The 15,582-nt window shown below is 40.6% G+C and overlaps 1 protein-coding gene across 1 annotated transcript in view; it reads right to left on the bottom strand.

Annotated features, from left to right (window-relative positions):
• The window catches only part of LOC134393285 (von Willebrand factor D and EGF domain-containing protein-like), a 282,594-nt gene that overhangs the window by 163,184 nt on the left and 103,828 nt on the right, over positions 1–15,582 (bottom strand). The window contains exons 12-13 of the mRNA XM_063118315.1: positions 14,379–14,593; positions 8,129–9,084 (exon numbers count right to left, since the gene is read on the bottom strand). Of these exons, the coding sequence (XP_062974385.1) occupies positions 8,129–9,084; positions 14,379–14,593 (1,171 nt within the window). The remainder of the gene's footprint in view (positions 1–8,128; positions 9,085–14,378; positions 14,594–15,582) is intronic.

Genomic DNA, 15,582 nt, shown 5'->3' with positions numbered 1-15,582 from the left:
CTTAGTGCAAGCAATTTTCTCGAAATATCCTGCTTTTTATATACATATGCTGCTTTCCCCCTATAATTTATGAGGGAAAGGTACATCAGAACAAGGACTCTCTGTCGCTTTCATTATTTTATTTCCACGCCTTTAAAATGTGATATTTTGTACAAAGCGTTGGAGTTTAAATAGCATCCAAGAACAATCCTCATTCAGCTTCACCACCAGCTTGCTTTTATTGCCCTATGCTTGTCAAACAATTGGGAGGGCCAACCTATATTTCAGAACTTCTCTCTGTTCCTCATCTTCAGTTGCTCCACCTTCTTGTTCACTGAAACACAGTGAATAAAGATATCACAAAGATCACTATTTAACATTCTAGCACAGGTATAATTAGGCATACTTGACATGAGAGTCAAGGAAATTGTATTGTTCTCTGCATTATACGGTTGCATGTTTTTGTGGTATTTTTACTTAAAGAAATGTGTTCTTGTAGTTCCCAAAGGGTTAAGATGAGGTAGGGATGAGTGAGAGCGAGAGAATGCTAATGGACTTTAGGAACTCAGGCCAATATAACTGGTGCTCTTCTGTTTCACATTAATGGCTCTTATTTGCAACTAGGTTTCAAAGGGAAAACAACAACCAAACAAGGCTAGAGGCATGCTGGAGGTATCTTTGTTTACTCCCAGGAGGGCTGTTTTGCACACAGCGCTAAAGTTTTGCATGACAAAAGTGAAACTTAATTCAAAAACATTGTTCAACCTGGGCAGGATCTACACTACAGCCTTAAAACAGTTTATAACAGTTTTGACAACTGTTGGGGCCCAGGACACACAACATATGCAGTTTCCAAAACATCTTCAAAGTGTTTTATCCTGCTTGGTGTAGATCTGGCCTTGCACTTGAGCTTGTGTAACTTCAAAAGCAGAAGCCCAGGAAGTGCAGTAGAGCTTACTTCTTTAGCAAGTTGTCAAACAAGCATTAGTACAATAGCACTACTGGCCACTTGGCTTCTGTTTATGGTCCTTGGATCCAACTGTATATGCAGAGGGGGTTCAAAGCACGTGTTAGGGATAGAGATAGATGAATCCATCAGATCTGGGTTCTCATTTTTCCAGTCTTAAGTTCATTCGATCCCATTTCCACATCATCTTGAAACTATTTCCCCCCCCCCTTTTTAAAGATTTAAAGGTATGCCTTTCTCTTAATGTAAACAGTATTGTATACAACTGTGCTTTTTTTTTTTTACCATAAGTGTTGCCCAATAAAATGCCTTTTTAAAGTCCCCCCTACAAAAATATATATACTGTTTTCATAGTGTTTTTGTATTTTCTAAAGGATTAAGGTGGGACAGAGGGAATGAGAATGGGAAAATGCTAATGGACTTTAGCCAAAGAGACTCAGGCTGCTCTTCTGTTTCACATCAATGACTCTTATTTGCAGCTAGTTTTCAAAGGGAAAGCAACAACCATACACACACACACACTGGAGAACTGCATGGCAAAATTTAGAGAAGTGCCAATTCACAATATAACTGCATTTCAGTTCGTGCATTGATTTGATAATGTGAAATTAGGTAGGTTTGTGTTGAAATATGAAACCAAATGGTTGTAAACCGCCTGGGAGCACCTGCCACTTGGGTGGTAGTACACCTTCTAGCCATGCATGTGGCCAACTGCATAATCAGAGTGCATGAGAAGGAGCTCTACTCCTCATAATGAGATAGTATGCAGAGCTCCTCCCTTGTACGGAGGTGCTCTATGCATGTATGGTGCATGGCTGGAGGAGGATTGGTGTGCCTCTGGCAAGGGGCAGAGCTACACTACCTGGCCACTCCCTGGCTTGAGTCTTCCTGGGCCAGCCTCAAGGGTAGCCACAGTTGGGCATCTACTGAGGCCCACACTTTAGCACCACCACCACTAACAAGAGCCTCTTGGACTTATAAGAGCCTCCTATTCTTCACCATTGCATCCTGTTTGTTCACTGCCTTTCACTCTGGCCCAGACAGTGTGTATGTCTCTCTCTCTCTGTGTGTGTGTGTGAGTGAGAGAGAGAGAGAGAGAGCAAGCAAGCACTCCAACAAGCGTTTTACTGCCGCTCATTACTGGGCACTCACAAATTTTATTTATTTATTTATTTATTAAACTTATATACCGCTCCCATAGCCAGGGCTCTCTGGGCGGTTTACAGAAATTACTCACATGACGTCGCCTGCCTCTCATCCATCTTCTGCTCTTTCTGGTCATTATTGTGCCACAAAAAAAAACCCTCATTAAGTCCGGCTGCTGCTCTCTCCTACTCGACTGAATGGAGCTAATTCCTTCCTGTTTTCAGGAAGCGATGTGGGAGCAGTAACAGAAGAAGCAACGGGAGCTGCACATTTGACTAGATGTGATGAAGCAGAGAGAGAGAGAGAGAGAGAGAGAGAGAGAGAGAGGGAGGGAGGGAGGGAGGAGAGGAAGGTGCTTCTATTGTGTAAGAAAGGGTGTGTGAGAGAGTTTTTCTGTGTGTATGTGGGCAGAAGCCCACTTGCCACAGTAGGCAGAGGAGGAAGGTGGGCAAAGGTAAGCAGCACAGCAGGAGATGCAGGGATTTCATCATCTCTCCCTGCTTCAGATCTTGTAAAGCTACAGGTAGATATGACTTCAAAAGTGGACATTGGATAATTTCTTCAGTGTAAATGATTTCTGAACAAAATTCCATGTGTAATTCCCATGCATCCTTACCATGGACAATTAATTCAGCACTTAGATGTGTCTTTGTTTAAGGATCATCAGTACTGTTACCCTACATTACCTGCTATATCATCATGGTTATGTTTTATGCACTGCTAATCATTAGACTATGGGAAGGTGGCATAAGGATATTCATGTATAGTTAGTTAACACCTTGATCCTGCACTTCATCTGAAATGAAGTCTTATTTTTTCCTAAGATTTATTTCTAGGGCAGGATCTACACTACTGCTTTAAAATGGTTTATAACAGTGGTGACAACTGTTGGGGCCCAGGACACACTATATGCAGTTTTCAGAACGTTTTCAAAGTGTCATATCCTGCTTGGTGTAGATCTGGCCCAAGTCTATCCATCTATTTATTGTATTTATTATTTTCAATAATTGTAGGTCACCTTTCAGAACAAAGCTTTGCCAATGTGGGGTCACAACAACTAGTATTTCTCAAAGTGTGGGCCAGAAAACAGCTATGGTTCTCAGCCAACCCAAGGCATTCAGTAGGAGAGAGAGATGAAAGAAACTTGCAGTGTGGTAGGGGTGGGGGCAGGTTACAAGTTAAGTACGGAAAGAGAAGGGACAAGAAATTATAGGAGATCAGAATACTTTGTGGGGCATTGCGGGGGAGGGAGAAGAAAAACAATATAGAAATAGAAGTCCTCCATTTAGGGTGTCTCTAATGAGGTATTTATTGTGTGCAGGTAGTTGGTGACTCACAGAAGTTTGCAGGTTCTTTATACAATATCACCAGCCTCCAGAGCCTTTCCCATGCTTTATAACATTTACCTTGTTTTGTTGTTGTTGTTGTTTTAAGATTGGGGATAATGTGATTTTTTTCCTAAAAGCTGTGTGAACTTCTGTAATTGTGCTATACCACACTGTCATCTAGTGGCTGTATAATAAAACATATAGAATTTGCAGAGAAAGAACCCCTCTGAAAAACAGCACATACCAACTTGTGTAAAGGAGTCAATTTTAATCCTAATAATAATAATAATAATAATAATAATAATAATAATAATATCCACAAGCAGAAGCCTTGGTAAAGCTGCAAGATAAAACCCTGGTGTAGAGCAGCATACTCTCTCTAAAATAGGGAGACTGGGGCCCTTTCTGCACCATACTGGTATAGAGGGAGGGAGGGGGGAGGATCTCACAATATCCTGATTGCGAGATCCTCCCCTTAGTCACATGTGGGCACAACATCCCAGGAGGAAGGAGGGTGTCATTCCCGCCATTTTTTTAAAGTAGATGAGCGCATGTATGCTCCAACTACACATAAGGTTTTCTTTTTTTTAAAAAAAAAGAGCCCCGACCCCACTCCCCACCCTGATTCCTTCCCTCTACTGCTCCCTGGTACTCGCAGGGAGGAGGGAAGAAGCCAGGACAGGCGACCACACCTCCCGCGGTCTCAGGGTGATCCCGCGACCATGGGAAGAATCGGATTTTCCCAGGGAGTACTTATCCCTGGGAAAACCTGTTCTCATCCCTCCTTCCTCCTGGGAGTCTCTGTGCGTCATTTGAATGCATAGGGACTCAGCCGTGACCTGCCCAGATATTTGGGCTGGTGTAGAAACAGCCTGAGTCATAATACCTCCAGAGCCAATGTTTGTACTGAATTAAGACACTCCTGCAGGAAGGAAATTACTATGGCAAAGAATCTAGCAGTTTCCAAAGAGGGGTTAGGTATAACTATAAAACTTTACCAGCAGTTGTTAGCTCATAATACGAAATTCCAACTCCATCTACCACTCTTTGTATTTGGTTCTGTCCCTGTGCTTCCATTGTATGACTGGGGATGGAGAGGGGCAGCAGTCATTTTCAGCTCTGTTAAGGGGGCTCTGAGGATAACAAGTTTGTGAACCCTCAGCACAAACAATTTAGAAAGATAAAAAGGAGGCTAAACAAAGTTTTAAAAAATGGGGGGGGGGAACCTCCAGTGGGAAGTTCTTTTTTAAAATATTCCTGTAGAGCATGGAATTTCAGAATGAAAATGGATTTAAGGGAAGATGTAACCCTCTCCCCATACTGGAGCACCATGGTCCCAATCCAAAGCCAGGCTGTGTGCACTTACACTGAAGTACAACAAAAATTCTACCACACATAGCTTTATTATGCATGATGTCAGAACATTTAGTTTGATCCTCAGCCAACTTTAAATCCTGGTTTAAAAGTTTTAGTGCTTCCAAACAAATAGTTCTCAGTTCAGATGTAATGGGAAGCCATGCTGAAGTGTTGAATTCTGGCTTGTTTTGCCAATCATACTAAGGGGAAAAGAAGGGCTAGGGAAAGGGCTGGATGTCAGTGCACACTGCTCATGGATATCCCAGCATTTTATTTTATTTTTACTTGTCATGTTGCGCAATTGAGGCTTTCCCCTCCCCTTTCTCTTTTTCTTCTTCCCAGTTACTATTGTTCGCACTTTCAATTTGCCTGGAAACCCTCAGCTGGAAATATTGACAACAGCATATCTGCCTATGATGCCTCTACTGTTGCTCAAAAGCTAGCAAAACCCCACGATTTGTCAAATAGGATCGGGCCATCGCTCAAATAAGGCTTTGTGAAGCAGCTGTTTATTATTTCCTTATCTCTGTAGCAGCAAGTAAGTGGTTAATACATAACTGGAAGTTTGCGTATGATGTGGGTGAGTGATCTTTAAGACGAGGCTTCCTTTTATGAGAAAACAGCAGGTAATCTCAGGTGTATTATGGAAAATGGAAAAAGCAAATGTTAAAGGTTTCCCAGGTTAGCCTCACCTTTTGGAATGACTGTGGTGCATCACCTTGACTTTGTTTGTTAGAGATTTTTCCATCGCTTCATAAGAGAGAAAGAGCTGTGTTTGACTGCCTTTGGCAGTTCCCTCTGCTTTGCAGTCTGATTCTCAGCCACCTGCCTCCCTCCATCTCATATAAGTCGAAAGCACCTGAGGCACGATGTTTGCAGAAATATAATCTGAAGTCGCAATCACCACAAATAGCTTATTTGGAAGTAAGTTGTATTGGCGTCAATGGGATTTTTTCCCAAGTAAATGTGTTTGGAATTGAAGTGTTAGTGGTTCATTCTGTAAAATGATGTGCCCAGAAATGTCAGAAAGTTGAAATCTCAGGAACATTTTCACAAAGGAAAAAAAAATGTTCTTGCAAAAGTGGGGGGAAATACTGGTTTTAGGGGGTATATGTGGGATAATTTAAACCTTTTAAGTAATACATTAGAATTTTTTATGATTAATTTTACATAAAAGCTAATTTAAATGGTTTTTGTGTGTGTGTAGAGACCCTCCACTCTCCTGGCATTGGCACCGCTGGAGCAGCAGCTAAGTAAATGGTGAGTAGAAGGGAGGGTGGAAGAGGGGCTGAGAGGGATTGAACAGTTCTTACAAGGCTTTGTTTAAAAACTTTAAAGGTGAGCATGTTTTGTTTTGTTTGGAGTAAGTATTACAAGTTGCCAAGGTTTGTATGCCAACTTAGGGAATTATAAAATGCAGCAACAACATGTTTACTTCCCACTCAGGACTAGGGAGCTACCAAAATAATGCTATCAGTCCTATTCCAAAATAGGAGGGAGCCATGCTGCTCACTCCCCAACATATACATGCTGTGATAGCATCCCAATTACACACCAATAGTAAACATAGGAGAAATGTTTATTAAAACTAATTGTTTGTTTTAGACATAAGCACATGAGACAGAAAGGTTTATTTATTAATATTAGTCTTAAGCCATGAGTTCAATTTTTTAGGTGAATACAGCCATTTCAGGGTAAGGGTAAAAGTGTCATGAAGAATTTTTTCCTTCTCTCTTTCATACCTGTTTGCAGCCATTGTTTTCATTTCACATGTTGTGTTTCCAGACAATCTACACTCTGCATCAAATCATTATGAATGTGGAATAAAAATAAGGAAATAACACTATGAAAGCAACTTATGGAATGGGTAATGTGCCCCAACAGTTATCAGTGCACTTCAATACCACCATAAAGCAGGAGTGTAGATCTAGCCCTGGGCTGATTTGATGGCCTAAATTCTATGCTCCACTACCTAGTAGCAGAACACAAGACTTGATCTAGCCCTACCACTTTGCCAAAACAACAGCTGTTGTGCCAGTGCTTGGTAACGGGCTACTGGTGGATGCGGCTCAGGTGCATCATATGGAAGTCTTTTCTAGGGCACGTCTAGCAGAGGGGGGGGGGATGTTGTGATATGGTGATCGCGAGATCCTTCCCCTCAGTCTACACATGGCAAGCGACATCCCGGGAGGAAGAGGATGTTGCACCTGCCATTTTGGGGTGTTGTTTTTTAAAAATTGAAAATGAGCGCAGGAGTACTCCACCGAAAAGGTAGGTTTTTTTCTTTTAAAACAGCTTACTAAAATTGTTCATTTTAAAACAGAATACCCATAAAAACCACTGATGGTTAGTTAAGGAAGGCTTCCCAAAATAGAGTTGTTTTCAGGAGGCGCCAGAAGCAGCACAGTATTGGTGCATGCCTGACCTCCAAGGTTGTATAAATGTAAAATAATAATAATAATAATAATAATAATAATAATAATAATAATAATAATGGCTCTTCTCCTGATGGACTCCAATAGAGCCATAGGTCCTTGTGGAACCACCAGGAGCATGCCCTCTAATGACCTCAGTGACCATGCAGGTTGGTAAGAGAAGCTGCTCTTGCAGGTTTAGGTGAGAGTAGTTGAACTCACCCATTATTACACATCTTTTCTGTTTTCCTCATTACTTTGTGCATCTCAAGATTACCCCAGACATTTTGGTCAGGAAGGCAATAGTAGACTTCCAAGTCGTACATACATTTGAGCCTGGTGTTTCCACCCAGTAATTCTGTGGAGTTGTGGGTTTGACATAAATCACGTCATCACTCCAAATATACCCTGCCCTACCCTTTTTAGAGTTTTTTTTTAAAAAAATTCATCTAGGGATAACTATATCCCACTGATTTTCCATCAAATTTCTGATATGCCCACTATATTTATGTGTTCTTAATGCCAGGCACACCAATCCCCAGTCTTGGTTTTGAACCTTCTGGCATTAGGATAAAACCTATGTTGTCACTCTTATTTTTGTCACCAATGTGCGTCTCGGCATACAGGTGATAGATAAGAAAGAAAATCAGTTCTGTAAAACCAGTTTAAGGGAATTGTCAAATCCACTTTTATAAGTTTACCAAGATGAAAAAACAAAAACAAAAAGCCAACACACACACACACACACACAAACTACAAAGCAGCCAACCAGGTATTGTTATCAGCTTGTCAAGGTCAAAACTCGATTATTAATTCATCAGATGTCTTAACTAGTGAAGCTGTTTGAAGAGCAAACAGCTCTCTGTAGATGCTCCTTCCATTAAGTCAAATGCCGTAGGAAGATAGAACAATTAGGAACAAAGAGAATTTTTACTCACTTTTGGCAATTGTACAGTCATGGGAACTGTATCCTTCAAAGCACTGGCATCCCCATATAGTGCACTGTCCATGGCCATTACAAAGATTGGGACACCTGAGTGCTCTGATGATTTCTTCATGCATAGCAGGTAGCTCACTTTGTGAACGAAACTGCTCAGTGATATTTTCTGCGAGCAGTCTTTTTTCACAGTCATTTTCCAGAAATGCAATAATTGATTCTCCCCATGCAAGGTCATCTTTGATTTGTACATCTAAAAGGCACATTTCAATGGCCACATCCAGCTGGGTGCCAAGAAGTCCCTTACAAGCTGAGCCAATGGCAGAGTTTATGAGCATCTTCTGACAATTTGCTAAGGCTTTGGCTGAGGTGAGGCCGCTTGGAGTCGGCCATGTGACCTGAACTTTGGGCCTCTTTCCTTCAAAATAATCTTCTGGGAAAAAATATGTGAAACTTTCCAAGTCAGCTTGACCCAAGCTTTGAAAAGAAGAAATAGATAAGTATTCCCAATTCCCTTCTTGCATTTTTTCTCTTGATAGCTCCTCCCATTGATTAGAGGAGTCAGCAAAGCTTTCATTTTGGGGCTTCTTTAAGGAGATATTCTGCCCATTTGGATTTAAGAGCCCATCATAGTGATTTCCGGTTTTGGTTGCCTGAAGCAAATGCCATTGGCCAAAAGTTGGGGCTGATGATTTTCCATCCGCTAATACAGTAGAATCAGTTTCTACATCAGTGCCATATTCCGATGTGGCATCTAAATATGGGATTATGGACATATAATCCACGTTCTCATAATAGCAATCCAAAGATCGTGGGGGAGAATTCTGAAATGTATGCAGAGTATTGACGGTCTGCACGTATAAGGCATGCTCCCTTTGGCATAGACAGTAATGATTCCTCTCCTTCCATTCAGGCAATGGTGGAGTCTTGTCAAATAAACTCATCCCTGGGGCTATTCTGATAAAATAAAAGAGAAGCAGGTCAGTTACGCTCAAAGGCTTGATGTCCCACATCGAACCACCTTAATTAGTTATATCTATCCATATCTATCTTGTGAAACACATAGCCATGTGCTGTAAGGTACACAATGTGAACGTAAAATTCAGTAACACTTTAGATTAAAAATAGGACTCCTTGTTAAAATAATATGTAGATATTATAACAGAGAGGTGCAAATGGTGACTTTCCAAGTCAAATACTGCCCACCAACCAGGAAAATCCAACACCAAGATTCACTGAGGTTTCCACTGTAGCTGCTTGTCTCTTCAGCCATGTTCCTCATTAAAACTTCAAAGTAAACTCCAAGGGCAGAGCCACCTTTGTACATGGCTTAAATTTCAAGGAGCATCCCTCAGTAGAAGCCTTTGACTTGCCAACCATCTCACTGATGCTGAGCATGTGCCTGCCCAGCCACCCTGCTACCTAAGAATGTTTCTTTCTCCTCTTCACACTGTGCAGTCATTCCTTAGGTTGCAGTACTACTAGACTAGAGTGGGCAAGGAGTTGAATTTTAATTTAAGTCTTTCAAGTTGTGTCCCCCATGGCAGCTGTAACACAAAGCACACTGAACTACAATATTTTGCCATGCAATCAAGTCTCGGGCTGAAGAAAATGAAGCCTGCATTCTATGCATTTTCTTCCTGATTTGATGCATACAGGGTGCTAACCCAGTGATCATTTCGCATAATGTGGACTTAACCCCCTGCCAAGAGCTGAGAAGTTTACTACTTATTTGCACCTGATCAGAAATTGGGGGGGATTTTAAAATCCTTCTCGCCACTTAGCAGGACGTTATGACAGATAAGGTTCATGAAGCAGTTATATGCAGACCATTACAAGTTGTTGATTGCTATCAGTTGCTGGTACTTATCTTTAGATTAAAGAATTGCACAAAAGCAACTCGAAATCCACATGCAAAGAGGGGGCTTAGCGGTAGAGCACCTGTTTTGCATGGAAAAGCTCTCAGCTTCAATCCCCAGCCTCTCCAAGCAGTGCTGGAAAAGCTACTGCTGAAACCCAGAAGAGCCGCTGCCAGTCAGTGTTGACCATACCAAGATAGATGGAGCAAAGATCTGACTCAGTATAAGGCAGCTTCCCACATTCCTAAATCTCTTTTTTAAAAGGTGAAATGCTGTTGAACAGCTATTGGATAATGAAGGGGACTGTTGGGGTTACTGGGGCTAAAGCAGCCAAAAGTTTTCTTTCTGAATTGGGTCTCAAGAATCCTTTCTAAATGGCCGACCAGTGGGATAATAGCTTTTAATAAGGGGCTCTTGTACAGTCTCAGTTGTATACATAGCACCAATCTACACACATGAATTTTCTACTGAGCCACAGTTATATGCATGGAAGCTTCCTTCCATATGTGTACAGCCCTTACCTGGATATGGGTAGTAGAAATGTATAAATCAATGAGCCTGATACTGAGTGACTAACAAACAAAAGCATAAATCCCCCCGCATTGATCTTGAAGGTATTGATGTGTTTTAGTAAGGTGGAAATATTGAACTGTATCAGCAGGGTGGAAGCACCAATCCTAGAATTCATCTGGAAAAATAATTTCTGCTAACCTTTTTAAAAAAATACTGAGCAGAAAAAGAATAATCATTAGTAGCATGAAAACCGATACCACAGTTGTGTCAATGTAAGCTGATCATCTTTTTAACAGCCAGATTCATTACGGTAAGAAATTTTAATCAGAGATTCCTTTTATTTATTTATTTTGCTTTACAAAGCTACGGGGCATCTTCAGTTTTAGAGCTGCAATGAACAAATGCTGGGAAATATAAGAACAGATCTGCCAGCAGGTGAACTATCCAACTGGCCCCTGGTGATTAGAGGCACTCAAGTTTCAAGAGCTTGAAGGAAGAAGATTGAAAATGCTTTCATGGTTACTATCTCCATTGTTTGTGTCAATTCATAAGCATGCTAGAGGCTCTGAATAGGTGAAAAGCTTCATTATTTATATTTACAACACCGCTGGCATTTTCTATGTCTCCTTTGTAAATGACACCTAGGTCGGTTTTTCATATCCCACATCAGTAGGTCAAATGTGAAACATTCACAAATTATGCATCCCACACCAACAAGCATTCTTAATGTTACTTGGGAAATGTCCTCAGGCAGATTTGGCACATATTCCAAATCCATGTAGTATAGATATTCGAGGTTGGACAACTTGTGGCCTTCCAGATATTTTGTCCTACAACTCTCCTCAGCCAGTATAGCCAATGGTGGTGGATCATGAGAGTTGTAGGTCAAAATATTTGGAGGGCCAGAAGTTGCCCACCCCTGCCTAATGAGTGAATATTGGTCCTGAAGGATAGGATGCAGCTTATTTCATAAGGACTTTGGCCTATTGTGTAAGTTCCTGAGTAATGAATTCCTTCTGGATGTGGAAGAAAAGGTGTGAAGTGTGCACTAATCCTTTTTACCAGAAAAGTGTGAAGGCTTTGCACATATGCCTGTAGACATATTGTGCCAAACCTTTGGGATTATTTTCCCTCAAAAAAAGGAGAGCAAGGATTTCATGTACTGGTCCATCATGTGCACTTGTGAAACCCAAATGTTATACATTATGAAAGGTGCACAATAAAGGTAAGCCATATGTGTCTGTTCTTCCGCCCTCAAAAAAAGGCTTCTAAGATTGGGTGCAGGCTGTAAGGTTTTGGCAGAGAGCAGAAGGAAATATTCCATTCCACCAAAGCTTCAGAGTTGAATGCAGAAGCTGGACGTGTTTTCTCTAGAACTCCTTGCCCCAGGAAATATATCTATACTCATTATTGGTTTTCCACCATCCCTTGGAGATGTTTTTATTTTGGCCTGACCTCTGTGTAGTTTTCTTTGCCCCCTCTTCCAAAAGATTGGTGTGTGTAAAGAAATCACTGCTGTCTTTTTTCTGATTTTTCAATTATTATATCGTTCGTTTTTTGTTTTTAATGAATGATTTCAAACACCTCAAGCACTTTGCCCTGGAGGGGAAAGGTGAAATAAAATTATTTTCATAAATGAATAAATCCTTCCCCATCCTTTGAACTCAGTATCTCAGTAATTGTGTGAACCTCTGTTTTTTGGAACATTCTTCTGAAGTGTCTACTCCTGATCACTGGGCAAAATTGCATATGTTTCATAGTCCTTCAACAAAATTAGAAGACTATCTTCTGAACTTTCACTACAATTTGCAGGAAAATCTCTAACATTAATGATAACCTTGCTGTTCTTTAATCACCTTGTGATAGGATTCTAAATTGGGAGTTCAGACACCATTTTCCTGGCATGTGTCCTTGTCATATCTAATTAGGATTGGTCCATGACACATCTGAGTGTAGTCATAATGGGATCAGTTCCCTCCCCTTCCCACAACAAGCAATGCATGTATGCCCTCCTAATTCCATAGCTTCTGGCATCTCTAGAAACTGCTGTGCATGCGAGCAACTATGTCCATATAACAGAAACCACACTGAGCCCTTGCCTAAGGATGTAGTTCTTCACACAGCACACACTTAAACTATGGAATTCACCACTGCAAGACACAGTGATGACCATCAATTTGGATGACTTTAAAAAGGGATTAGACAAATTCCTGGAGGAGAAGGCTGTCAGTGACTACTAGCCCTGCTGGCTATATGCTCTCTCCAGTATTATTTATTTATTTATTAATTACATTTTTATACTGCCCAATAGCTGAAGCTCTCTGGGCAGTTCACAAAAAATAAAACAATGAAGAGCATAATAAAACAACCCACAATCTAAAAACACAAATACAAAATATTAGGGACAGTATGCTGATGTACACCAGTTGCTGGGGAACATGGGTGGGAGCATGGTGTTGCACTCATTTCCAACTTGTGGGTTTCTCATGGGCAACTGATCAGTGACTGTGTGAACAAAATGCTGGATTAGATGGACTTTTGGTCTGATCCAGCATGGCTCTTCTTTTGTTCTTAATGGCTCACATTGGATGGTGCAGTAGGGGCCCAATCAACTCTGGACTCAGTTTAGAGACCAAATAATTTTGACAAATGAATGGAGGATATTTGGAAAAATAATATAGAACTATTTCCAGACAGTTTGTACGTGTGCTCACCAAAATAATTATGTTTTCAAGAGCATGAGGAATTAGTGTGTGTGTGTAGCAATGTATGTGTATAGAGACAATAATGTTTGGATTCCAGTGTTATAAGTCTTTGAAATTGGAAAATGCTTATATTCAGTGCTCTAGCTTTATCAAAGAAGCTTTCTGTGGTCCTATTTATTTAACATAATAGACTAGCTAAATTGACAGTTAACATTTTTTGCTACATTTTTTTCCACATCTTGTCAAAATCTGCCCTTGACTTCCACTTTCACGTAGTTGTAATTAGTGTTTGCGAGGAAATATCAAACCTTTAATTTATATTCTTGCATCAGGATTTTCCAGTGTGGGCTGAGAACTGTACTTTCTAACAGCCTGAGAGAGATCTCAGCACAGCTGGTAATATTTTATTTTATTTATTTTATTTATTACATTTCTATACCGCCCAATAGCTGAAGCTCTCTGGGCGGTTCACAAAAATTAAAAACATTCAAAGTATAAAACAACAGTATAAAACCATACTATAAAATACAATATAAAAGCTCAACCAGATAAAAACAGCAGCGATGCAAAATTACAAATTTAAAACACCAAGTTAAAAATTATTTATAGACTGTTAAAATGCTGGGAGAATAAAAAGGTCTTCACCTGGCATCTAAAAGCATATAATGTAGGTGCCAAGTGAACTGCCTTAGGGAGCTCATTCCACAGCCGGGGTGCCACAGCATAGAAGGCCCTCCTCCTGGTAGCCACCTGCCTCACTTTCTTTGGCAGGGGCTCACGGAGAAGGACCCCTGAGGATGACAGGTACATATGGGAGAAGCCTGGCCTTCAGATAGCCTGGCCCCAAGCCGTTTAGGGCTTTAAATGTTAATACCAGCACTTTGAATCGGGCCCGGACCTGGACTGAAGCTGGAAAAGGACTGGCATGATGTGGTCTCGTCAGCCAGTCCTTTGACATCATTTGTGAATATGAAACTTTTTTCAAACACTAGTTGAGAATGTATGTTATGCAGATTGATTTGAGGTGTCTCGAAGGTCTGTGCATTTCCTTTTTCAGGATATGGCAGAGCTCTACACTGGATGATTAAATGAGCAGTCTTTGAAGAGGTTATACTGAAACCTTTCATAACAGCGGCTCATTTGGGGGTGCATCCCTTACCGTTGGAAATCTTACCTCCAAACTTCTATGAAATCCTCCTCAGGCATACTATTCAGGCGAGAAAGCAAAGGGCTCCCATCAGCACTGTGGAAGTCATTCTGACTATTTCTGTCAAAGATGCCACATAAACCTCTGGTGCTGTTAAAATCAATGCTCGGTGCCCTCACTGTCAAACTCATTCCCCAGTCGCTTACATCAGCTCGAACAAATGCTCCCGAAGGGAATGAGATCTGGAAAAGCAGATAATCTGGTGAATGGAATGCATTGGCAAATGCATGCTGTTTTTCTACCAGTAAAAGCACCCTATGCACAAATGAAGGAGTAAAAGATATGTGGGGGAGCTTGATCGAATCCATCAAGCCTCCTGAATTTTAGTCAAGTCTTGGCTCTTGGTAGCAGCTCTGGTATCAAGTGGGCCAGCACAAAAGGCAGGAGGATGCCTCTCCCCGTCCACCACCACCTTGTAATTCAAGCACTGAAACACACACAATCATAATGCTACACATGCAAAATAAAAAAGTCAAAACAAGTGATTGGCTGTGGCATCAGTGAGTGAATATTACTGTTAAATATTAATTAATTAATTAATTAATTTATTACATTTTTATCATGCCAACTAGCCAAGGCTCTCTGGGCAGTTCACAATCAAAACTATACAATACAACAAACCAGAATAAATTTATAACATTAAAAGTTAAAAACAAAGGCACTGAAAAACCAAAATATGTTACAGTCCAGGGAAAGCCTGTGTAAAAAGATATATTTTCAGGAGGCATTTAAAAGACACTACATTTTCTGCCTCCTGAACCACACGAGGGAGGGTTTTCCAGATGGTGGATGCCACTAGAGAGGAGGCCTGGTGTCAAGGTTCTTTTTGGCGATATTCCATTCATTTCGGAATGGCCAGCAAGACTTCCCCTGAAGATTATAAATGTCGTCTGGGTGTATATGAGGGAAGGGCAGTCTGCTAGGTATTTCACACAAATAGTTGTGCAAAATATAATTTGCAATTATATATAAGGATTTTAAACTAATGCTGATAGGGTGAAAAATCATTCCTTTAAAGTAATTACCATTTCAGATTAGTGATCATATTCATTTCAAGATTTACCAATAGTAGTTTACTGGCTGACATGACTATAAGATCACCTCTCTCTCTCTTTAAATAAACTTTGAATACTTTCAGAGAGTTCCCTTAAGTTTGAAGGAAGCATTTCAT

This window comes from Elgaria multicarinata, chromosome 2, assembly GCF_023053635.1.
Source record: "Elgaria multicarinata webbii isolate HBS135686 ecotype San Diego chromosome 2, rElgMul1.1.pri, whole genome shotgun sequence".
NCBI lineage: Eukaryota > Metazoa > Chordata > Lepidosauria > Squamata > Anguidae > Elgaria > Elgaria multicarinata.
Note: the sequence above shows the minus strand (reverse complement) of the source record. Positions and strands in the feature narration are given on the sequence as shown.